This window comes from Panthera tigris, chromosome C2 (assembly GCF_018350195.1).
Source record: "Panthera tigris isolate Pti1 chromosome C2, P.tigris_Pti1_mat1.1, whole genome shotgun sequence".
Taxonomy (NCBI): domain Eukaryota; kingdom Metazoa; phylum Chordata; class Mammalia; order Carnivora; family Felidae; genus Panthera; species Panthera tigris.
The window spans coordinates 109,313,180-109,337,306 of record NC_056668.1 but is presented as its reverse complement, the minus strand read 5'-3'; the positions used below and the strand labels follow the sequence as shown (position 1 = coordinate 109,337,306).

The following is a 24,127-nucleotide window of genomic DNA, read 5'->3' as shown; positions in this document are numbered from 1 at the left end:
TAATTTCTCCTCTCTGCATCAAACATCTTTTGTTTATAGCCATAATTTCTCTTCCTCCTGGTTTAACAAATGTCACAGTGTGCAGCTTAGTTTACTTGATAGGAGTTTGGGCACAGCATCTGTGGGCATCTGATGCATTACCAAGTAGAAAGGAATTCCCATGGCTGGCTTGGGTGGTGGGAGCATTGCATCAAAAAACAAGCCAGTACACCTCTGTGAGTCCCTTAGGCAATGTGGGAGCAGAAGCGATTCCCTCTTAAGCTGAAATGAGCATTGTTCAGCGTCAAGAATATCGTATATTTAGGGATTGCACCAGTATAAGAAAAGGAGTTGTCTATGTTGGAGCTCATAAACAGGGATATGGGAATGGATGTATGGTGATGACGAGGATGACTTCTGGTCAGGTTCTTTCTCCTCTCTTCTACTCCCTGTTGGAATTCAGAATTCTAGAAAACTAGCCCTTTCCCCCTGTCTCCCTCCCAGCCCCTAATTATGTTCTAAGGAGAATTTATTCATTTCCAGTGCCTCCAAGCTGTGGCTCCCTTAGTATTATTCCACAGATTAAAATGTCCTGAATTAAAATTAAATTAAAATTCCCTCAGATTAAAAGGGCAGGTGGTGTTACAACTGATGCTGGTGAGTGTGGAGGATGAGGCCTGGTGGGGACTGTGGTGAACAGGCCTGATGGAACCTGAGCAGCGGCCACTTAGGTCAGACGCCAGCCCTGTGTTGCCAGATCTTCTGACATTTAGAAAAGAGAAAGCTGAAATCCGGATTTTTTTTTTTTTTTATGATTATTATCCTAATTCAATTTTAGAAATTTTAGAAAAATGATGTGTGAGGCCAACAAAGGATTTATGGGCCAGTCTTGTCTCCTGTGCTGACAGCTTTGGAACTTTTGTGATGTTTCTGTGATTTTTGCATGTGGTCAGGTGGTCACACCCATCCACAGAACCAGCGTGTTGGCAGCCTTACACCCTAGTCTAATGATCTCGTGATAGTAAATCCTTGAACACATATGTGGAGAAACTGGTGACAGGCCCTTAGAGGCCATGCTAACTCTAAATGGCTGTCATTCCACTGTTGGTGTGGGCCATTTGGTCGAGGATCCTCAAAAAGAAAGCTGTGGATTTTTTTGAGTTCTTCCTCTGTGGTGGCGGCAGCTGCATTTGTTAGCACGGGCCTAAATCTTGCTGTTCTTCTCTGCACGCTAAACAGAAATGTGTGTTTCTGTGTCACTCACACTCTGATCCAACCTAGCTTTAGTGCTGAAGAGCAAGCTGCTGTACTTCCACCCCCTGAAATTTGGCTTTCATCTAGATTAACGAATGCATATTAAAATAATACTCCAGGACCTACTCCGTACAGCTTCAAATATGGGCCTGCATTTCATTTGGCCAAAGATAAATCGATGTGCCTTTTGTTAACAAGACTGCTGTCAAAAGACTCTCTGGTGATAAAATGTAAAGCTATAAAGTGGCTTCTAACTTTGGTGTGTGTTATCTTGGATTTCGGTGTTTCCAGGAGGCTTGTGTATATTTATTGTGTTGCTTGGCAATCACATTTAATCAAAGCAGCATTGGACTTCGCCTCTTCCTATTCTTAGGCACGAGATTGCATTTCCTTTATGCTTTTTGTGTCTCCTTTTCACATTTAAAACATTTTACTTTAGTTCTCTACCATAAAGTACTTGAAACATGCGGAAAAACTTAAAAATAAGTATGTGTAATAGATTTCTGGGTACCTGCCACCCACATTGAACAAATGTTACCATTTTAACATCCAGATCTCTGTTTCTTAAGGCAGATCCAGTTAACCACCCTCATCTCCAGCACTTTGCTCCTTTCTGCCTTCCCAGAATAAGTACTGCCCTGAAGTTCTCTTCTGTCCTTCCCACGTGGGTTTTCTGTCCACTAAGGAGATGCAAGCAAGCAGCTCTGGCTTTTAGGAAAGTAGATATTTCAGCGGCAGAAAGTGGTCATTACTGTTTTAAAAAGCCTAGCAGTTGGTATGTCCAAGTTGCGATTAGGAGCCTAAAGAGAGGAAGCTTTGTGAGTTATGACCAATGTCAGGATGTTTCCATAAGGGATCAGCACCTCCATTTCTCCATTTGACCTCCTGCCCTAATCCTTCCTTGTAGAGGGGCTACAGTGTTTACAGTGGGTTTCAGAAAACATCTGCTCTTTCCATGCTTTCCTTTAATGTGCCAAATTAGTAGGGTAACCTGCATCTAATCTTGCAGGTATCACTTTATTTACAAAAATTTTGTTTTAATGTTTATTATTTTTGAGCGAGAGAGAGAGCAAGGGAGGTGTAGAGAGAAAGGAGACACAGAATCCAAAGCAGGCTCCGAGCTCTGAACTGTCAGCACAGAGCCCGATGCAGGGCTCCAACTCATGGACCATGAGATCATGACCTGAGCCAAAGTCAGATGCATAACTGACAGAGCCACCCAGGTGCCCCTTGCATATATCACTTTAACACAAAACTCTTCTTTGAGTAAGGCCTTGATTCTAGAGAGTAGGACAAGGGGTTTTCTGGCAAATGGTTAAGTCTCAGTTTGGCATCTATTGACTTCCTACTTGGGAGGGGTGTGTGTGAGCACACATGTGCATTGGCTGTTGTTGGTTGTTCTATTTTCTAAAAATCTCTTTGTTGCAAACACCTGCATGCCTCCTGGGATGATGAAACCTTTCTTACCAGTTGGCCGTAAGAAGCATTCAGTATGCAAAAGGCTCTTTAGAAGTGCAGTAGTTTGCAGTAATTTATGGTTGTTACACAGCTCTTTAAGCCTTCAGTCCATAGTGTAGTGTCTTAGTGTGCTTGCTTATGTGTCTCCTTTGGTTCTACTGGACAATCACACAGGTGACAAGTGTCCCCGTTTACATTGCTGGGGACAGGTTTAACTGTAGGGTTGTGATTATCTAGCAGTGAGGGAGAATTAGAACTGTGTAAGAGACATTTAATTGGGCCTCAGTGGGATAGAGAGTCTAGCTGCCACGGACTTCTCCAGTCGGGTTAAGGTGAATTGATGGTGATGAACTCAGCATTGGTGGCTGTGCCAGCAGGTTCTCCATGTAGAGGTGGCCGTTGTCCTGTGGTCAGGAATACAACCTGGGCTCCTTAATTTCATAAGATGGCGACAGGCTTGCTCTTCATTCAATTGTTTGTTAAAGTGGGCAGACCTCTCCAAGTAGGTACAAAGTAGGTAGAGATAGAATGTCTGCATTCCAGGGAATATAACTCTGTGCTGCTCTTCAGGCCTTCGAGAACACTAATACATGAGATATAATTTTCAGTTATTACGGTTCCCAGTTTTGAAGTGCAAAGGGTTTGAGGTTTTGAGCCAGGGAAGCCATTTTTAACCTCTAGGGATCTGTGCCCAGAGACCAGGAACCTTCCCCACACAGGTATGTTGCTTGTGACTCACCTAAAATGGCAGCATGAGGACTAAGCCAACAGTTCTTGGATCCCTAGGAAAAGCTTGAGGTCTGAAGAGAAATATTGATGATATTATTAGTCTGGGATGGAACACTGAGTGCTTGTTACTGTTAGTGCCGGGTGTGTAGCCAGCTGAGTCCTGGACGCAACGCGAGCTTCAGGATTTCCCTAAAGTTCATCCTTTACTGGGATCCTGGAAGCATTTACAATATTACCAAAAGCAAAAGATAGATGTTGACTGGAGCCTTTTCGTTTTTTATCACAACCACCCCTCCCTTCCCTGAGATCACACACTGTGCATGTACTAAAAAATGATGGTTGTGAAACCAGTGTTTGCTTTGTCAAGATCAGCGACAGCACCAAAGCCACCCTCGCCAGCCATGCCCTGACCCCATTTATTTGCCATGGGGTGTGTTTGTGTAATTTCCATCACCTTGACATGCCAGGTACCTTTGAAAAGGGTGTTCAGACTCCGCAGGCAAAAACAAGCACTCAGGCAGACTTTCTGCTGGAATTCAACACCTAATATAGTCATCCTCTTCTGCACTCTTCATTTGCACTTGCTGACATGGGGCTTTATCAGTAATCTTGAATCATTTTGAGTATCTCTTTAGGTTGTTCAGAAATGCTAAACGCTAGCGAGGAACTGATTTTTCTGTTTTCATCAGAGTGTTCAGCTGTGCGTAGTGTGGCCAACGGCATAATGGGAGATCTGATGTCAGGACTTCAGTCTCTGAGCCCTGGCTCTGCTCTTAAGATGCACAGAGTTTGCCACTGGACGGCTTTTGCGAACTGCCAAACGAGAAAGGACGATTTGAAAAATGGTGACTTTGACATACGTGTAATTTCATTCAGTTGAATATATAACAGACACTTTGGAGACTTAGCAGTTTTATCTGATGGGACTTATTCTTTTAGAATTTATATTGTGTTCATGGTGAGAGACATACTGTTTTCTACTAAAAACCAGAGCTCCACAGATGTGATAAACCTGAATATCATCCTGTTTGCAGAAATACTTAATGCATGGAGAGGTCATAGAAAATTGCATTCTTTTTCCTTACATTTTCACACGTGTCTGAATTAATTTTCAGTTCAGTGACTTGCATAAAATAATCTTCAGTCATATAATTTTCTATTTACCTTTTGCAACATAGCAGTCTCATAAAATTATTTTTTACCTAAGATGGGGATTTGTGCCTTTTACCATACCTATCTTTTGTTTTTTAAAAAATAGAAAAAAACATGCTCATTTTTCATGTCTGGCTTGCTTTTAGTGCTCATAGTGGAAACAGTTTGGGCTTTAGATATCTATTTGTCCACGCTTTTAAGTTGGCAGTAGGTCTCCTGAAATGTTTGTATCTTTATACAGAAATACGGAATATTTGTATCTTTATACAGAAATAGAGGTCCATGTGCCTGAACCTGAGACCCAAGCAGAGATCCTGTTCTAGCTGAGGAACCTGGAGCTGGGGGCCTGCTTAGCTGAGCCAGGGACTAGGCTCTATATGCTCCTGCCATATTAGTACAGTTAGATTATGGGGTTCTCTTAACATTTTTAAAAATTAATTTTGACTTATGTAAGCAACACATAATACATTCTCCATGTAAAAAAAGAATTCAAAGAATTCTTTAGTCTTCAGGTAAGACTAAAATCTCTTCTGTCATATCTGCAATCCCAATCTCTTTCCCCTTCTCTATTGGTAGTGCTATTCTTTAAAAAAAATTTTTTTTAAATGTTTATTTATTTTTGAGAGAGAGAAAGAGCGCAAGCTGGGGAGGGACAGAGAGGGAGACCCAGAATCTGAAGCAGGCTCCAGGCGTTGAGCTGTCAGCACAGAGCCCGATGCGGGGCCGGAACCCACGAGCTGTGAGATCATGACTTGAGCTGAGGTCTGATGCTTAAATGACAGCCACCGAGGCGTCCCTAGGCAGTTTTGTTCTTAATTTGGTAACATTCTTCTCAAAATCCACACATACACATTTAAGGGAAATATAAAGATCACATGTGTTTACTTAAATATATACTGTACAGTGTTCACAATTTTGCTTTTTTTCTGAGTGATGTATCATATCAATCATTTCATGTCTATACATGATGATCTTCACTGTTCTTTCTAGCTGCTGTGTTATTGTATAGGATGGATATCTGTTTTGCCGTCTTTCCTTTTGGGTAGTTATACGTGCATTGAGAATATAATAAAAACTTTGAGGCATGGGTCTTTAAAAATGCACACACAAATTTACATGTAAATATTTTTTAAAATTTATTTTATTTTATTTTTGAGAGACAGAGTGCGAGCTGGGGAGTGGCAGAGAGAGAGGGAGACAGAATCTAAAGCAGGCTCCAGGCTCTGAGCTGTCAGTTCAGAGCCTGACGCAGGTCTTGAACTCACAGACTGTGAGATCGTGACCTGAGCTGAAGTCGGACGCCCAACCGACTGAGCCACCAGGCGCCCCTGTAAATATTTGTTTATAATTTTGTTTCTTTTCTTTTTTTTAAATTTCAGTTTGAGGATTTTTTTTCTTGTTTAATCTCTAAATACTGGAAACACCTTACTTGAGCTCTCTATATGTCAAGTAGCTTCCATGTTGTTCATATCACCTTTAGAAGTTTTTCTTTTTCTGAATTATAGCAGAGTTGGAACTTGAGCTGTATAACTCTTTCTGAAGAATATATATAGATATATAAACTGCTCCAGCTGAAGCTGATTAATGAAAGGGCAATTGAGTAGTAGATATGCCAGTGTTTATGTTCTTGATTCTCCTGAGAGAACAATGGGATGTGAATTGTGGGTGTGTATGCACCACGCCCCTAGGGAGGCAGAACACAAGAGACAGGTGCTCCAAGAAAGTGGGAATTCATGAGCACAGGGATATTAAATTTTGGTCAGCATAACTACAAAAAGGCATTTCAAGCAGAAACCTAGACTTGGGACCCAATACAAAGAAGGTCTTATTATTTCATTGAGCAGAAAACCAATGAGAGAGATTGATGAATGATTCCTTCATTCATCTGGTCTTTATGGAGAGCCTGCTGTATTCTAGGCCCCGTGCTAGACCTCGGAGATAGAGCAAAACAGATTCCGCCTTGCTTTCATGTCCTTGCAGACACTTTTCATGGTGAGACAAATATCAAATAATCCCACAAATAAATGACAGAATTACAACTGTATTAATGCCATGAAGGACGGGTTTGTGGTGCTCTGAGATCCTATGGGGGAGGGCACTTGTCTGGGCAAGGTGCTGTCAACCGATAGGTGGTGGGAGAGGAAGGGACAGGAGCCTGCCATCAATGGTGTGTCCACATAGGTGTCTGGGTGAAGTTGGTGGTGGGGGACAGGCACAGGATTGAGGAATCTCAGGCAGAGAAATCATCCTGTACGTGGACCCTCTGGGGTGATAGTGGGTCAGAGGAGTTAAAACTGGTGCATCTGGAGCTTCTTGCTCTGCTTCGTGGGCTCTTCCTCACTCTTCCCATCTCTAAATGTTGGAGGCTCCTGAGGCTCCATCTTTGGGCCTCTTATGTGCACCCATTTGGTGATCTCATCTGATCTTGTGGATTTAAATACATCACATGCTCTGATGACTTCTAGTGTCTATTTCTAGACTGGACCTTTTGCTGAATTTTCAGAGAAGGATATCCAGCTTCATTTCTGGCGTCTAATTGGCTTCTCAAAGTTAACCTGTCCAAAAGTTCACTTCTGATTACTCTCTTTTATTTTTATTTTCTCAGCAAATAGCAATTCCATCTTTCTGTTTGCCAACATCCAAAGCCTTGGTGTCATTCCTCAGTCTTCTGTTTCTCCCATAACCTTCTTCAAATTTGTTGCAAAGCCTGTTGCCTTTACCTTCAGAATAGAGCTACTCTGCTGTTCTGCCCTGTCCGGCATAGAAGTGGATTATCCCCACTGCTTTTCAGCTCAACTCCTGCATCTACTGGGGCCTCTTTTCATCTCTCCTCCATGTAGGAGCATATAATTATATTGTTTGTGATCCTGTTAAAATATGCCAAGATGCTTTTTGTTCTGAACCCTAAAGTGTTCTCACCTCCACTTAGAGTAAAGGCCAAGTCTTACAGTAGCCATTGAAGCTGTATAATCTGTCCTGGTTACCTTTCTGGACTTATCTCCGCCATCTTGCTCATTGCTCAGTCTCACTGATGGTCCTTGAATACAAGGTGTACTCTGCGCCAGGGCCTTTGCATTGGTGGTCTGCCCAGCTGCTAGTAACTCTTCTTTTTTTTAAAAAAAAATTGTTTTTTTTTAACGTTTATTTACTTTTGAGACAGAGACAGAGCATGAACAGGGGAGGGGCAGAGAGAGAGGGAGACACAGAATCCAAAGTGGGCTCCAGGCTCTGAGCTGTCAGCACAGAGCCCGACGCGGGGCTTGAACTCACGGACCATGAGATCATGACCTGAGCCGAAGTTGGACGGTTAACTGACTGAGCCACCCAGGCGCCCCTAGTAACTCTTCTTCCAGAGAGCCACATGGCTTTCTCCCTTACCTTCTCCTTTACACTTTAACATTTCTTATCCTCTCTATGACACTTACCTCTCTAACATACTGTGTCATTTACTTTTTTGGTTAATTGCCCATCTACTCTGCTGGAACAAAAGGTACATGAAGGCAGAGGCTTTTGTCCATTTTGTTTCTTGGTCTATTCCTAGCACATGAAATGGTGCCTAACTTACAGAAGACTTGCAGTAACTACTGAATGAATTTATGAATGAATATATAAATGAATGAATAAATTCAGAAAAATAATCCTAGAAGTGAAAATAGTAGAAAGTTATGCATCAGTGAAAACAACAAGGAAGTTTCCTATTTAGGGACCCCTTGGAGGCTATATTTAATTTTTATTAAAAAAAATTATTGATGGTTGTTTGGCTGCATCCTGGATCTAATACATGTCTTTGATACATTGGGGAAAATTGACATCTTCACAGTTTAGAACTGTGTTAGCCCGTGGTAGGTGTTTGCATGCTATGAAATCAAATTCAGTTGCAACCTAATTTTTCACTTGGTATTTCTTTTGCACATAGGGTGCATGCAAGAACAATAGCATTCTGTAGAAACATAGTACAATTAGGTAAAAGGAGGGAAGCCTCAGGTACTTTGAGGAGTTCTGAATACTGAGCCTTGGATTGTGGAAATCATCTGTCAGATTCTTGCATTTACTGTCTCGATTTTAAGATGTGCCCTCTGGTGTCTCCTCCTTTAGTCTGATGATGGGACTGTTGCCTCAAGGCCACATCCACAGAATGATTTGTCTTCATGATGTCCATGGAAGAAGTCATCACTATAAAAATTACTATTGAATCTTTAGATATGGAACTTGTGCTTAAAAATGTGTTTTTTCAAAATTTGATTTATCCAGAGTACTGATAGTCTGGATTTTCTACTTTAGTCTGTACTCTTATTAGGTCTTAGCATTATTATGGCACTCTATCTGAATATCTTCAATTGAAGCTATAAAAGATTATAAAGCCAATGGACAGCTTCTACAGAAGTAGTGTTGTCAGTGAAAGGAAATTGAAGATTATTTTCCCTTTTGGCATGGGAGAGAAACACTGCCACCCATCCAACTGCAATAACACAAAAATGGAGTGGTTCCCATTTTGAAGTGGCAGGAAACTCTGTTTCTGGTAGTGATAGGCAGAGGAGTGTGATTGTTGTTTGTTCAACTGAGCAACAGGGAGCCCTTCTAGCCACATGGGTTCAAGGTCTCAGTGTGGGCAGGCAGTGCAGTGACTGACCTGCCGGAGAGCTGTAGCTCTGGGACCTGCCATTGGACAATTAGGATATTAATTTGTTTACATGCAGTTAAATTATTGACCAAATATTTGCAGAGGACTTACTGTGCACTGAGGATTGTCCTAAGTCATTTCATTACAGTTTATATAGTCCTTAGGACAATACCATGAGGGCAGTGCTGTTTCTCTACTTTGTTTCAAGGTGACTGAGACTGTGAGATGTTAAATATGGTTAGTCTCCTACTGTTTTTGTTAGGGTCTTGTTATTACCTAGAACAGAGCCTCTCAGGTGCCCCGTTATCATGGATACAGGTACGTAGGGCTCTGGAAGAGCAGGAACTATATTTACTTACCTCTGGTATTTGGCCGATCATGTGACTCAGCAACTATCTGCCTGTTGGCTCACTTCTTGTCATGAACTTATTGTCCCATTTTACTGTGTCTGTGTTTTCTCCCAAGAGTTCCTGCATACTCAGTGTCAGAGTTCTGGTAACTTAGACTTGAGGTCACCTGGGATGGGCCTCCCCCACCTCATGTTATCCTTTCAGCTTCCATATATAACTACCCGGTTCAGTTTCTTGAGAGGATCATATCAGATCATATTAGCTCAGCACTTCCCCCCACTTAAGAGGCCACCTAAACATTTATTGTTGTTTGGCTCAAGGTGCCTAATTAGGTATTTTCCAGTCAGCTTTGGCCTCCATGATGCATTATGGTGGTCAATGTGGCCACCTTGGGTCATTTATTTTGTGGAGGTTGTGAGTAGAACAGCTTTTCCTGTAGGGGTCTGTGAGACCGACATGTTGTTGAGCGACATGACTCACGTATCTAGCGTAAATTTACACATGGTGGAATTGATGCTGCAAACATGCTGCCTATCAGAGGTGGAGCATAACGAGAAATACATTTTACCTTGTAATCGTGTGTGTGTGTATGTGTGTGTTTGTGTGTACATGTCAAAAGTTAGAAGTTACCCTCAGTACTTGCATTACACAATGGTGTTTTCTGTCCTTTCTGTTTTATTACATTTAAATAGATGTTGACCAGAAATCCATGAACTTGATTGTGTCAATCACCTGTAGTTTGGAAAGCACTGGTGTCTGATTCCAAAATCCATTGATATTAACACTGCATTGTAGTGAATGGAACAAACAAAGCAAGCCTAGATCCCAGTACCTGCACTGTAGGAACTTAGAAGCTGGTTCAGAAGACAATAGAAATGAAATATCTAAATGATGTTTCTGAAAGAATGTAGGACATGATGCCAAAATGAATGACCCAGATAGATACTATAGAGAGCCATAAAGGTCAGGGAAGTTTTCTCTAGAGAATATGACTACAACTAGGTGGGCAGAAGAGTAGGAAATAAAAGCAGTAGAAGTATGAAATATGGCTTGAACGGCGTTTGACATATAGGTAAAGGAAGAACAACAGTGGTAGTTCTGTGCCTGTGTCTCAGATCTCCTCCATACCATGAGACAATCCCTGTCTGATGAAAACATTGCATGTTTTTTGTACACCTAAGGTAAAATATCAGTTAGTTCACTTTCTTACCCAATATTCCAGAACAGGTTTTGCTCAAGTTAGATTTTTATTGCAAGTCTGGGAAATTAACTTTATCGTCAGTGTTGTTTTAAGTAACTTACTGTTTTGGAGTTGATCGTTCCGCTCCATCTGCCACTTGACAAAAACAACAGACAAAAGTGAAAGAGCCACTGAAATGTTCACACCACCTTCACAAACGGGAGTTTTCCTGCCCTGCAAGAGGAGTGCACCTCAGCCCTGTTCTGCCTTCGTCAGCCCGTGTTGACTCGCGCCTTCACTATGAGTCAGAGGTGCTCATGCTCAGTTACCTACTTCGAGTCCAATCACCACTGTCACACCTGCACCCCTGCCTGTCCTCACTCACTTTCATCACTGCCTCAGAAGCCACTGCATGGTTTGGGCTTGATTGAAATCTTGCTTTCTTGTTGCCTCCCTTTCCCTTAGCTATTTCGCTTCTTTTATCTGCTAGTGGTCACCTGCCACACCTCTAGCTTTCCTTGTGGGCGACAACAAAGGAACGCAGGTAATATTGACACCCTGGAACCATTCCATTTGCCTGCTGTGCTTGCTTTCCTCCTTTCGAGAGAGGACTTTGAAACATATTTTAGCTTTTATTAAAAATGAGGCTGTAATTACAAAGTACCAGTAGACAAAAGGAAGAAAATAAAAATTAGTTGAAATCTCTCCCCTCCCCATCATTATTGACGTTTTGATATAGAACTTCGCAGACTTTTAAAAAAAAATGTATATATGTATAGAGTTTTTTCTTTTGAGCAAAAGCTCAATAATTTAATATTGCCTTGTTACCCATATTTCCCCCTACCAATATAAATATCGCTTCATGTCTTTAAATCTGCTGTTTTGTAACTTATTTTTTTTCTCTTAACCATGTTGTGAATGACTTTTCATGTCATTAAACTTTCTTCTACAAGAACTTTTTTTCAAGCCCATAGCCTGTTTCATCAAATAAGTGGATATTTGGTTCTTTTACCCAACTCCCTGTTGTCAGTTGTTAGTTTGTTCTGCGGTCTTCACTATAAAACTCAAAATCTAAAGCTGATTAAGTTCTTTCAAACAATGTTTTTGAATCACAGAAGTAATACAGGTAGATTCTCCGTATTACAACATTCAACATGCCAGTTAAGGCTAAATCTGTTTTGACTTTACCACCAATTCCAGGCCTTTGCCGGTTAACCACTGTGAGCACTGCTTCTGGGGATTGTGTTAAACGTTTTACTTTTTAAATATCTTGCCTTTTATTAAATGCTTTTAGAGAATTGCCCTCTTCAAAAGTCAGCTTCCTTTCCATCCTTTCTATTTCATGTCATTAGCTTTTCATGCCTTTCCTAACTTCACTTTCTTCTCTTAATTGTTGATCAATACGGGAGAGCTGCTTCTCATCTGGGGGCTAGAGGTTGACTACGCTGGAGTCTGGGCTCAGCAGCCCATAGGGGAATGAGGCTAGTGAGAGCTGCAAGTGAAAGAGAGGAATGTTTTTAGCGGGAGTCATGTCAAGACTAATGAAAGAGTTAAGTTGCAGGGTCCCCCGCTGACAGGGTAGCTTTCAAGAGCAGCAGAAGCTGGGAACCCAGTGGGAGGTGAGGTGTCTGGGGCATTCAGGAGGAGGACTGTTTTAGGGGATGAACAGCTGCAGATCACAACCGCCAGGAATTCAGAAGTGTTAGAAGGCAGGGTGCTGTGATGGTTAAGAGCTCACAGCCTTGGGGGTGGGGGGGTGAGCAGGCAGGACTGGGTTTGCATCCCGGTTTTACTGCAGTAATATTAGGGCTAATGATTTAACTTTTCCGTGATTCTGCGTTTCATTTGTAAAATAGGGTTAGAGCCAGCCTCCTTGCATGGTTGTGATAAGGTTTAGGTGTTACAAGTTCTGGTGCATGGTGAGCATTTGATGCAGCAGTCGTTTGAGAAGTAAATTGAGGGCCAACAAGAATTGCATCAGGAGTTGGCCGGATACAGGTAGCTAGCTAGTGAGGGCTGGCTGGCTACGATGAAGTAATGTGTGCTTATCTCCTAAATTGTACAAAGGACAACAGTTCATTCTTGTACGTTTAACTACCTATCTGCTTGTGGTTTGTACTCTCTGCCTCCTATCTGTATTGAAATAATTCGGGTTCATTTGGGAATGCTGGCTCTGTCTGTAGAAGGTGACACGGGCCATAGAGGAGAGAAAACCTCGAGCCCTGGCCTGCCTTATCTGAGTTTGCCATTGATTTAGCAGGCCTGAGGTTACCTCCAGGAGGCTGCTTGCTGCTTCTTAAGATCCAAGAACTTTGGTGAGGATTACAGGATTATTACTACAGTAGATCAGAGAGGAGATTGGTTTTTTGAACAATGAATTAGGAGGTCCCTGGCATGTTAGTTGACATATTTTTAAAATCAAGCCTATGATTTTATTAGTCGGACCATTGTCTTCTACCTCTTCATTTTTTAAAATAGTGTTTTATCTATTTACCCACCCTTCCCTAAAAATGTGACACTGTCTTCCTCTTGATCTCATTTATCTGATCTTTGGTTACACAGATGTCTCTTTATTTTTAAGGTTTTTTTTTAATGTATTTTTAGATCTCTGACCCTTTAGACTGATGTTCTGTGGCAGCTCGTAGCTTGGGTAGTGTGATCTCTCAGGGTCCTTCTGATATGAATGAGGTGGGACTAGAGAGAGCCTACAGGCCTGGTTGCAAGGACACTTTCTGGATCTGCGCAGATTTTTCATTTTAGGGACTTGAGACATACTCTCAGGGGGCAGCCGTTCCCATGTTATTTACAGTGAAAGAACTCTAGCTCATTTGTAATTCAGGGGCTGTATGGGTTGTGTTAAGTCTGTAGAAAGGACCTGGGAGTGATTGTGTCCCATGGTATAATTTTACTTGACAATTCATTCCCTTCCCACTCTTGAACTCTTGAGAACAAAAGCCTGTGAATAGGGAATCACCAACAGGCGTGAATAACCAGATGATTTTCAGCAAGTGGGTAAACTCCAACAAGTTCAAAGGTCTTAGCTCAAGTTGAGTATTCAATGTACATTAGTGCTTTATGGAGCCAGAGTGATCTTGGAGTATAAATACCTGTTCTAATTTTTCACCAGCTATATTTCTGAGCCTTTTTGGTCAGTCAGTCTTTTGGGGCCCTCCCATTCTGGTTTCCCTGGCTGGTGGGGAAACATAGTAGAAAGAATGTGCCTGCATCTTATCTAGAAATAGTGTCAACTCATGGAGGGCCTGAGAACATACCCCGTGGAAAATGATCATCTAGTTGGCTGAGAAATTGGTGTTACTAATGTCAGCTTCCCCCACAGATATCGGACCAGCTCTATTCTGTAGATAGGTTCTGTATAAATGGCAATACCAGGGCTCTGTTTGGGACTTAGAGAACTTGGCTTATAACCTATTCCAGTCAATGAAGTCAAAGGCCAAGGAATAATTGTGCAAAGTTTATGGATGTCTGGACACAATTCTCTGCAAGGTGAAAACTCCTGTAACTATGGTGAGTACAGGAATGGAATTAAGTGCTAAAAACCTGCCTGCAAGGTATCAAGAAGGAGCCAGGCATGAATTTTAGATGGAGTATCTAATAATTAACTTCTGGCATTATACTTTACGGAGTTTACCTTTTTATCAGTTTCAAAAACTACATTTTAGGTCTAACTAGACAATATCATTTCCATAGATGAAGTATCTTGTATCGTTCTTTATTAGTTTTAGCCAATTGTCAATTTTCATCTCATTTGAATATGCAAATTATATCCCTTAGAAAGATCATGAGTGAAGAGTTTCAATACTGATTACAGCAATAAATACGTATATATAAATAGAATCATAAGGATGAATGTAAAACTATTATAACATTAATGAGTTCTCTGCATTCACTGTCTTGATAAGCCCCATACATACATGTATATTTTGTAACTTATGTTAAAATTATAGATTTGGGGAGTACCTGGGTGGCTCAGTCGGTTAAGTGTCCAGCTTCAGCTCAGGTCGTGATCTTGGAGTTCACGAGTTCGAGCCCAATTTAGGGCTCTGTACTGACAGCTGGGAGCCTGGAGCCTGCTTTAGATTCTGTGTCTCCCTCTCTCTCTGCCCCTCCCTGCTCATGCTCTGTCTCTCCCTCTCAAAAATAAATAAACATTAAAAAAAAACACAAACTATAGATTTGGGCTCAGTTGTGTTGTTTTATTTGAAGTAATTTTTATCTATTTAAAATATTGAAGATAATGGCATGCATCATACTTTCTTCTTAGAGTCTGGAATCTGCCATAGCAGATTAGATTAGGTGAACTGTTAGGTTATACAAAATCAAGAACCCCAGGTTGAATCCAGTTCTTAGTGTTTCATTAAACTACTTTTTCAGTTTTATTTACTGATGACATAGTTAAATTAAAAATTTTAAATCAGTGAGGAATAAGAAAGCTCGAATGAAGTCAGACATTTAGAGGAGTGTTGCTTTTGCTGTCTGTGTGTTCCCAGTTGTACTCAGCCAGAACTACCAGTACGAGATATAGGTTAAAATATAGAAGAGGCCTGTACAATTTTAATTCTTTTTTCATTTAGGATAGCACACAGGAATCAGGTGTTAGAGGCTGCTATACTATTTTTTTTTTCTTTTCTACACATGGAAACGGGGAACACTTGAAGAAACATGATGAACTTGATAATATTTCAGATTCTCTTGGCACAGATGTGCAAACTGCAAAAAACAGGTCAATTTAAAAAACTATAGGTATAAATATATGTTTCTATGCATTTTTTTTCCCTTGGGGGGGAAAAATAGGCTGAGCATTTCAGTGAGTTTACTTAAGTTTACTGATAAGGTTGCTGTTTTTGAATTAGAACATTTCTAGAGGTATTTACTATTCATATTCTCTTCATTTCCCTTCCTTTTCTACTCTCCACCCCTCCTTTCCTTCCTTGTTTCTTTCTGCTTGATCTTTTGCTCTAGTGTGTTCATTCTACCCTAATATTCTGTACTCTTTTGCTAGTCTCCATGGGGCCTCCTTTGATATCATTCTCTCCCTCTCTTTGTCTGGTTACATCTCTCCACACTCCTTAGTCTCTGAAAGCACCTGGCCTGTTCATGACCTTCTACATCCAGGTATCTGCTCTCAGGTGCTACTTAATTTAGAGTTGAATGTAGAAAGAGGTCTCAGGTGGACAAAATGATTCCTCTTGGCTCTGGAGGGAGAAGCTGTCTAGCCTGCCCTGAACAGAGAAGGGCTGGGATAGGAGGGCAGGCCCCAGAGCAGTGGTCTGGCAGCCAGCCAGGAGGGCTTGGTCTGTCATAACTCTCTGGAGTAAACTTTCAGGCTTCTCCAATATGCTGCACTTCAGATTTCTTAATTATGACCCAAGAACACTCCCCTAGAATCTTTTTTCTTTCTTTTCTTTTCTCTTTCTTTCTTTCTTTCTTTCTTTTCTTTCTTTCTTTCTTTCTTTCTTTCTTTCTTTCTTTCTTTCTTTCTTGTCTCCGTGGTTTTGTATGGGTTGTTGGTTTCTTACTGATGACTTTTTGTTAAAGGAGTATTTTATCATTGTTTGTATTAGTATTAATGAAATATGATAATTCTGGGAGTTAGCACTTTGCCTTTTCAACACTACCTTTCTTCCCCCTCTAAAGAAAAACTATTTTAGCTAGGGATCTTTTTTTCTTTTCTTTTTGATAGGATGAAGTACTGTTAATCCCTCAGTAAACTAGCTGTCATCAGTATGGGTCTCAACGCCCATGTGGTTCACTCTCTTTCTCTTAAGATTTCTTGGTCTGAACTCACTAATAATTTTGGACAGGGATGCCAGTGCATGGCGATTCTGGTGATCTCACCTGCAGAGATTGTGGGCATGGTGCCTGGATATCGATCTGCCAGGACTGTGTGTCAGGAAGGAAATCCTGTGAAATTCCTGCTCAGGGTTAACCAAACGGGAGCAGTGCTGAACGGTTTCATTCTTCTGGCCAGTCTCCTCCCTTATAAAATGGATGAAGAAGCCTTTTTAGCCATGAATTCTTGCTGACAGGCTGACCCAGGGTCAGGATGGTGGGTAAGGCTAAGAACATTCCACAGTATGGGTGGATGAAAAAGAACATATGGAGACTTGCTACAGACCTGGCATTAGAAGGAGTCTTAGTAATGATTGCCCAACACTAGAAAAGAGGTGCCTCTCGCAGAGAGCAGGAGTCCCTCAGCCATATAATATCATGATGGAGAGCATGAGCTCTGGAGTTAGACAGGCATGAAGGCAGATCCTGGCCTTTCTACCTGTTGGCTATGTGATCTCAGATCTTAAACCTGAATTGGAGATAAGAATAGTATTGACTTTCTTGAGTTTTTATGAGGATTCAGTGGGAAAAGAGGTATAAAAGTGCTTATTTCCACACTTCCAGGCACACAATAAATGTTCAGTCAGTGATTGCTACCTTTACCATTATTGATTTAAGACTCTTTCTACACGACTGTACTGTTTTTTGTCCTTTTCCAAAAGTCAGGTTGGAGACTGTGATGTGATTGTCTTCATTTCCACGGCAGCACCATGTAGGGCACTGTGCACCAGCGGCCTTCACACAGGGCTTGTGCCAGCAGGGATTCATGGAGACTCTGCAGAGTGGACAGGGATACCATTTTCCAGATCTTTAAGTTCCAGGGATCCTCCTTTCTAACACTGAGACTGCATGTGCACAGTGTTACCCCAGGGTTTTTTCCTGGTTTCCTCTCTTACAGTTGCCCTTTTGCATTTTTACTAAAGAAAGGCATCTCTCTTTTCCATCTCATATCTTAGGGTGGTGGCTTGTTCCAATGTGTCAGACCACTGGGGCGCAAGATACAGGGGGTCAATTTAGAATACTGGTTTTAGGGGCGCCTGGGTGGCTCAGTCGGTTAAGCCTCTGACTTTGGCTCAGGTCATTATCTCATGGTTAGTGAGTTCAAGCCCCACGTTGGGCTCTGTGCTGAAGGTTCAGAGCCTGGAACTTGCTTTGGATTCTGTGTTGCCCTCTCTGTCTTCCCCTCCCCTGCTCATGCTCTCTCTGTCTCTAAAAAATCAATAAACATTAAAAAACAAATTTTTTTAGAATACTTGTTTTAGGGAAGCCTCTTTTAATGAAGCCACCATAAAGTCGCCACCTTACTAAGGGTTGCATTCTCAGTAAAATTCATTTTTAGGGTCTAATGCATTAAAGTTGGAAGTGATTGTGTTATTTTGATCATAGGTTATTAATGATAATTGTGGTGATTATATAATCCAGGAGAGGGTCTTTTATACTTAAAACTCATTGGTCAGAGGATATCTTAGAAAATTAAATGTAAAAGTGTACTTTTGCATCAAAGTATACTAGTGTAATTCCTCAGCTACCCTAACACATAGAATTACATTAGGAAATTTGGGAGGGAAATTGACATAGAAATGTGATTTTTATGGAGAAAGAAGAATAATCTCCAGTTGTTATGGAAAGTATGTTTATCTTTAAATGGATGGTGGTGGATATCACATCATTATATTTTTTATATTCCACTGGATACATTGAAAACAGTGTAGGCAACAAGTTTTAAAATGTCTAGATTTACAATTAGCAGAAAACTATATCTTTTAATTCTTATTTTATAAATGTTTATTTTGAGAGAGAGAGAGAGAGCATGTGAGTGAGGAGGGGCAAAGGACAGAGGGAGAGAGAGAATCCCAAGCAGGCTCCACACTGTCAGCATGGAGCCCAGTGTGGGACTTGATCTCATGAACCTGAACTGAAATTAGGTTGGGTGCTTAACCGACTGAGACACCCAGGTGCCCCATCTTTTTAATTCTTTAAATACACAACGAAAACTTTGAGATGTCGACTTAAGAATGATCTAGGGGAACATGGTTAAGAAAACTTTATTAGCAAGTATGAAAACAAAAATGTTTGAAGACCTGTGTTAATATTTTATTGCTATTAGTTTCTCAGAAAAGGGGAGGGCACTCACCTTTCTTGCGGTCCTTCTTTCTCTTAAGCACAGAATTTAATTGGTCAACTTGTATGTATGCCTGACCTTTTGCTAATTTATTTATTTATTTAAAAAAGATTTTTTTTAACATTTATTTATTTTTGAGACAGAGAGAGACAGAGCATGAATGGGGGAGGGGCAGAGAGAGAGGGAGACACAGAACCGGAAGCAGGCTCCAGGCTCTGAGCCGTCAGCCCAGAGCCTGACGCGGGGCTCGAACTCACAGACCGCGAGATCGTGACCCGGGCTGAAGTCGGACGCTTAACCGACTGAGCCACCCAGGCGCCCCTCTTTTGCTAATTTAATTTTCAGTTGAAAAATAGGAGTATCTTTCCTGTGCCAGACTCAGTGTCAGGTGTAGCAGAAAACACACCAGGCCCTGCCCTCATGGAGTTCTTAGTTCAGCCTCTACTCTTTGGTTTAGAAACGGCATTATGATAGAATCTGCAGTAATCAAATAAAAATGGGTTGTAATTTAGGTAGGGACTGCAGTGATTTACCTAACGCTGCAACTGCATTACTCCCGGTATGAGACTGGCGTTCATGGCTTTTGTGGGTACTGTTGCTTGTCCAAAGAACATCAGGCTAACATCCTTACTTGGCAAACTTAAATATGTGAAATTTGGACAGAGAGGACTTTGTTTTCCTGTTTGATTGGGTTTCTGTGAAGAGCACGGGTATTCTGTGGAGTCTTGGTGAAATATAGAATTAAAGTTACTTTTTAAGTGTGCGGTCTTGGGCAGTAAACTTTTGAGGGATGGCTTCACTTTCTTTATTGTTAGGTTTCTTCACTTACGATTTGTGAGGTTAATTTGAGAAGTATTTTAGGAATATCTAGACCTAAGACTAGAGCAGATTAATGCAGCCTGATAGGAGAGTGTTCTAGACGCTTTGCAGTTCTTTTGTGTTAATGCTAGTTTATTAATATGATTCAATATTACATGAGGGACCCAGAAATTAATATGTGCTTAATTCATATGTCTTGCATAGTTTCCTATAATTCATTTCTCGAAGGGTGTGGAGTTATGCCTTATGTGATAAATTGTTAAAGTTAATGAGCCCAACTTTCTTTTGCTTTTTCCTCTAGGTGAAAAGAAATGGATTATCACAGACAGTTAGCCAGGAGGAAAGAAAGAGACAGGAGGTATGTTTTCTACTGGCAGATACTTTTATTTATATTTTTGATATATTTTTTAAGTTTTTAAATTTATTTCAAGAGACAGACCGTGTGAGTGGGGGAGGGGTAGAGAGAGAGGGAGAGAGAGCAAGAGAGAGGCAGAGAGAGAGAGAGAGAGAGAGAGAGGGAGAGAGAGAATTCCATGCAGGCTCCATACTGCCAGTGCAAAGCTGGATGCAGGGCTCAAACTCATGAACCATGAGGTCATGACCTGAGCCGAAATCAAGAGTTGGATGCTTAACTGACTGAGCCACCCAGGTGCCCCAAGCAGATACTTTTTAGAGTTCCAAGGAATGTGTGTGCTTTCATCTACTGTGTGCACTGGTTCAGTGTTTTCCTTCGAAAACGTATTCGTTTTGTTCTTTTAACATAGGGGGTATGTGATCATTGTCAAATAAAGCTCCACGTAAGCACCCAGAAAAGAAAATTTTAAAATACCTTAATGTCATTTTAACTTAAATAACAAAGCACCTAGTAGAGGTATTTAAACTGAAAGAAATATGTTGAAAAATGAATGAGATGTTAGGTCCTGGAATTGAAAAAGGATGTTGGTGGGAAAACTGATGAAATCTGAGTAAAGTACATAAATTTGTCTACGGATAAAATGTAATGTACCCTCACTGTGTCATGTGCCCTGGCTAGGGGAAGATGGATGAAGGAAATACAGGAACTCTGAACCCTCTTTACAAGATTTCTATAAATTAAATTTGTACCAAAACAAAGGTTTACTTAATAAAAAATAAAACTGATAGTAATAGCATTTTACAACTTGAAGTTTAAATAAATGTAGTTTAAGGAAATTACTCATTGTAATAATATTGTGAAGTTCTCAAAACACTTTCCTCTTGTTTTATGCATATTAACATGTATATATATGTTTATGTATATATGTGTGTATACATATACACACACAAATATTACACAAAGGACATGCACTGTATTTTTGTTTCATGGGCATAAATAACACAAAAATACACGGGTACATTATAGTGCCTTTTTTTTTTTTTTTTAAGTTTAAGAATAGTATATAACATTGGTGTACCCATCACTGAGAATTAACAAATATATTACATTTATACTTTTTACTCATATTTTTTAAAGACAACAAAACTTTCAATAAAGTAGAATTCCTTTTCTCCTCAGTTGTCATTTTCTTCCTCTCCTCCCCAGAGGCAACTGTAATTATGAAATGATGTGTATCTATCCAAATTGTGTTTTTAAGTCATGTATTACATATATTTATGTACATGTATTTGGGTGCATGTGTATGTGTTAAAATGTAGATATATGCTTATTCTGAACATGTTTTTTGTTTGCTTTTGACATTCAGCACTATATTTGGGATTTATGTAGGTTAATATATATTAATGTAGTATTAATATGTATATAGTATTCCATTTTCTAAATTCCACCTTTTAAAAAAAGCTATTGTCCAAATTTTGGACAGTAGGTGATATGTTTGTTTTTTTTTTTTTCTTTATCGCAACATAAACAGTGTTTCTTTGTGGACAAATTACTCTAGGGTCCTAAGCCCATTTGATTTGAACATTTGTGTTCTTTTAAACCTTTCCTATTTAAGCCTATGTCTTTCCCCTATATTTTGAAAATATTCAGATTTGTGATAAAAAACTAGTGATGGCAGCAAATCTAACTTTATGGTTTCTTTCTATTCCTATATGGCTATTTTTAGAAAGTTTAACCCAATTTTCTTTTAAGTAGTTGATGGCTCTGTTGCAGGATGTTTTAGCAGTTATTATATTAAATCTATTATATTAAACTGCCACTTATTCATCTTTTCACGTGACCTATTCTATATCGTTCATGTCATATTTTTGTTCAAATCTTAGTATTTTGCATTTGATTACAAAAGCTTTTGCTTTTGAAAATATTTTGTCATTCCAAGTTACCATATCTATGAACAACCTGAAATCCACTATTTTTGGTCAGGAAGTGACAATTTTCTTCAGTCTGCATTGAATTTCCTAAGGATAATTGTATTGACTGAATAGAATTATGCAAGATTCAGGTCAAGTGAGACTCTTAATATCCTCACTCTTTACTCATTAGATGATTACATCACTTAAGTGCCTGGAGCACAGCTGAGGCTAGACCAACACCTTTAAGTAAGACTTCCTTTAAAGCTTATAGATGCTGAAAAGGGAGGCGAACATTGAGACCAGCACCACTAAGCTGACTTACAAAATATGGCCCAGCCAGCAGTTGGGCTTCCACCTAGTCTCAGCCACAGCACAGGGCCTTATGGGAAGAATCTCCTGTGTGTTTTGGGTCAGGGGCTTGAGGGGAGGTGGGGAGGAGCCCTGGAGGTCAAGGCAATGATGGCAGTGTTACCAGGGAGATCTCCGGGGAAGGATGCGAATCTCAAGCCTGCAAGGATGTTTACCACCCAACCTCAGGAAGAATCCCTGTATTGTGATTCTTGGAGGATCTGAAGTGGTTTTGTTTTTTTTGTTTTTTAAATGTTATTTGTTTTTGTGTGTGTGTGTGAGAGAGAGAGAGAGAGAGAGCGCGTGAGCAGGGGAGGTGCAGGGAGAGAGAGACACATAGAATGTGAAGCAGGCTCTAGGCTCTAAGCTGTCAGCACAGAGCCCGATGCAGGGCTTGAACCCACAGACCACGAGATCATGACCTGAGCCGAAGTCAGACGCTGAACTGACTGAGCCACCCAGGAGCCCCTGAAGTGATTTTTGTTAATGAGCTAGATGAATTCCTTACACAGGGCGTAGGTGCCTATTCACTTATGTGGGCTGGCTTTTCATCATTATGAACACTTACCAGGTAACCATTGTATGCCTGACACCAACCATTTCCGCAGACAGTCCTTCGCTCCTTCTTGAGATATTGACGAGAGCAGAGAGGGTGGCTTGTTGAATAAACAGAATTACTTTCAGTTGTATGAGTTTAATATAAAAGAATTCCTGTGGCTGATAAAAACCTTTTAAGGATGAATACAGTCATGCTCTTTTAATACACCCAGACTCTTTGCTGTTATTGACTGCAAATTTGTTAGACTGAAACATAGGGAGAGAAAAGGCCCACACAAGAGGAGAGCAAAGAAATGTATTTGTAAGAAATTTTCTCTGAATCTCAAGTGATGTCTATAAATCCTTACTGTCCCAGAGCAGTCTACTTTGAAAACAGGGCTGTAGGAGATGACCCCAAAGGTTAATTAATGTCACACTGAGATTTTATGACAGGCCCTAGCTTTCTTCCATAGATTCCACCCCTTGGCAAAGCATGACCTCAGGATGCAATCTCAAGTCATCCAAGTGCTTCCACTTTTTCATTTTTACACTGTCGGCAGTGACTCTATTTCTTGAGATTTGGATGTTCGTGCTTTACATGAAGTCAGTAGTTAGGTGATGCGTTTTCCTTAATGCTTATCTTTTTTTGCTTTTCAAGATATGTCTTTTTTTATAGGAGAGTTATGAGAACTTATTTTAGTTCTTCAATTATAAGAATTAATGATATCTTTCTTTTCCCCTCTTTACCAGGCTATCTTTGAAGTCATATCCTCTGAACACTCATATTTACTCAGCTTGGAGATCTTGATACGAATGTTTAAAAATTCTAAAGAACTGAGTGATACGATGACCAAAACAGAGAGTCACCATCTTTTCTCCAACATTATGGATGTGTGTGAGGCAAGCAAAAAGTAAGTTCACCTTAGTTGGCCTTTAGTCAGGCCAAGATATTCCTTACTAACGAACATCTGTGTTACCTCAAACAAGACGTTTAGAAGTATGAGGTCTCTCATGGAGTTAATTGGCTTTTATCTTTATTCCTTGAAATAAATTTTAAGGTATGTTTCAGGTTGTTGATGTTTAGATGGATGCCAAGTGCATAATGAGTTGTCTCTCACTCCTCTGTCCCTCCCTGTTCTCCTCACACTTGTCCTTTTATTCTTCCTTTTAAATTATACCAATAATAGAACAACTTTTAGTTGTGCAGGAGAAAATGACTCACAGTCATACTAGTCAAATACAAACGTTATTTTTGTCTACATTTTCACATTTTTTTCTTCATATATGTAATTATTATTTTGAAAATGTAGTCACAGTGACCTGCTGGTTTCTTTAGGTTTTCCCTAGTTAAGATTCCATAAATACTATTAGAGGAGTTTCCATTATTAGTTTTAGTGAGTGTAGGAATCTCAGCTTGTATACCAGTGATGAGCTCTTGTATTCTTTTGAGTGAACTACAG

The 24,127-nt window shown here is 40.3% G+C and overlaps 1 protein-coding gene across 3 annotated transcripts in view; it reads left to right on the top strand.

Moving 5' to 3' along the window:
* Nucleotides 1–24,127, top strand: part of ARHGEF26 (Rho guanine nucleotide exchange factor 26) — a 133,264-nt gene that overhangs the window by 8,166 nt on the left and 100,971 nt on the right. For all 3 annotated transcript variants that reach the window (XM_042999001.1, XM_042999002.1, XM_042999003.1), the window contains 2 exons: nt 19,816–19,872; nt 23,418–23,578. In XM_042999001.1, the coding sequence (XP_042854935.1) occupies nt 19,816–19,872; nt 23,418–23,578 (218 nt within the window). The remainder of the gene's footprint in view (nt 1–19,815; nt 19,873–23,417; nt 23,579–24,127) is intronic.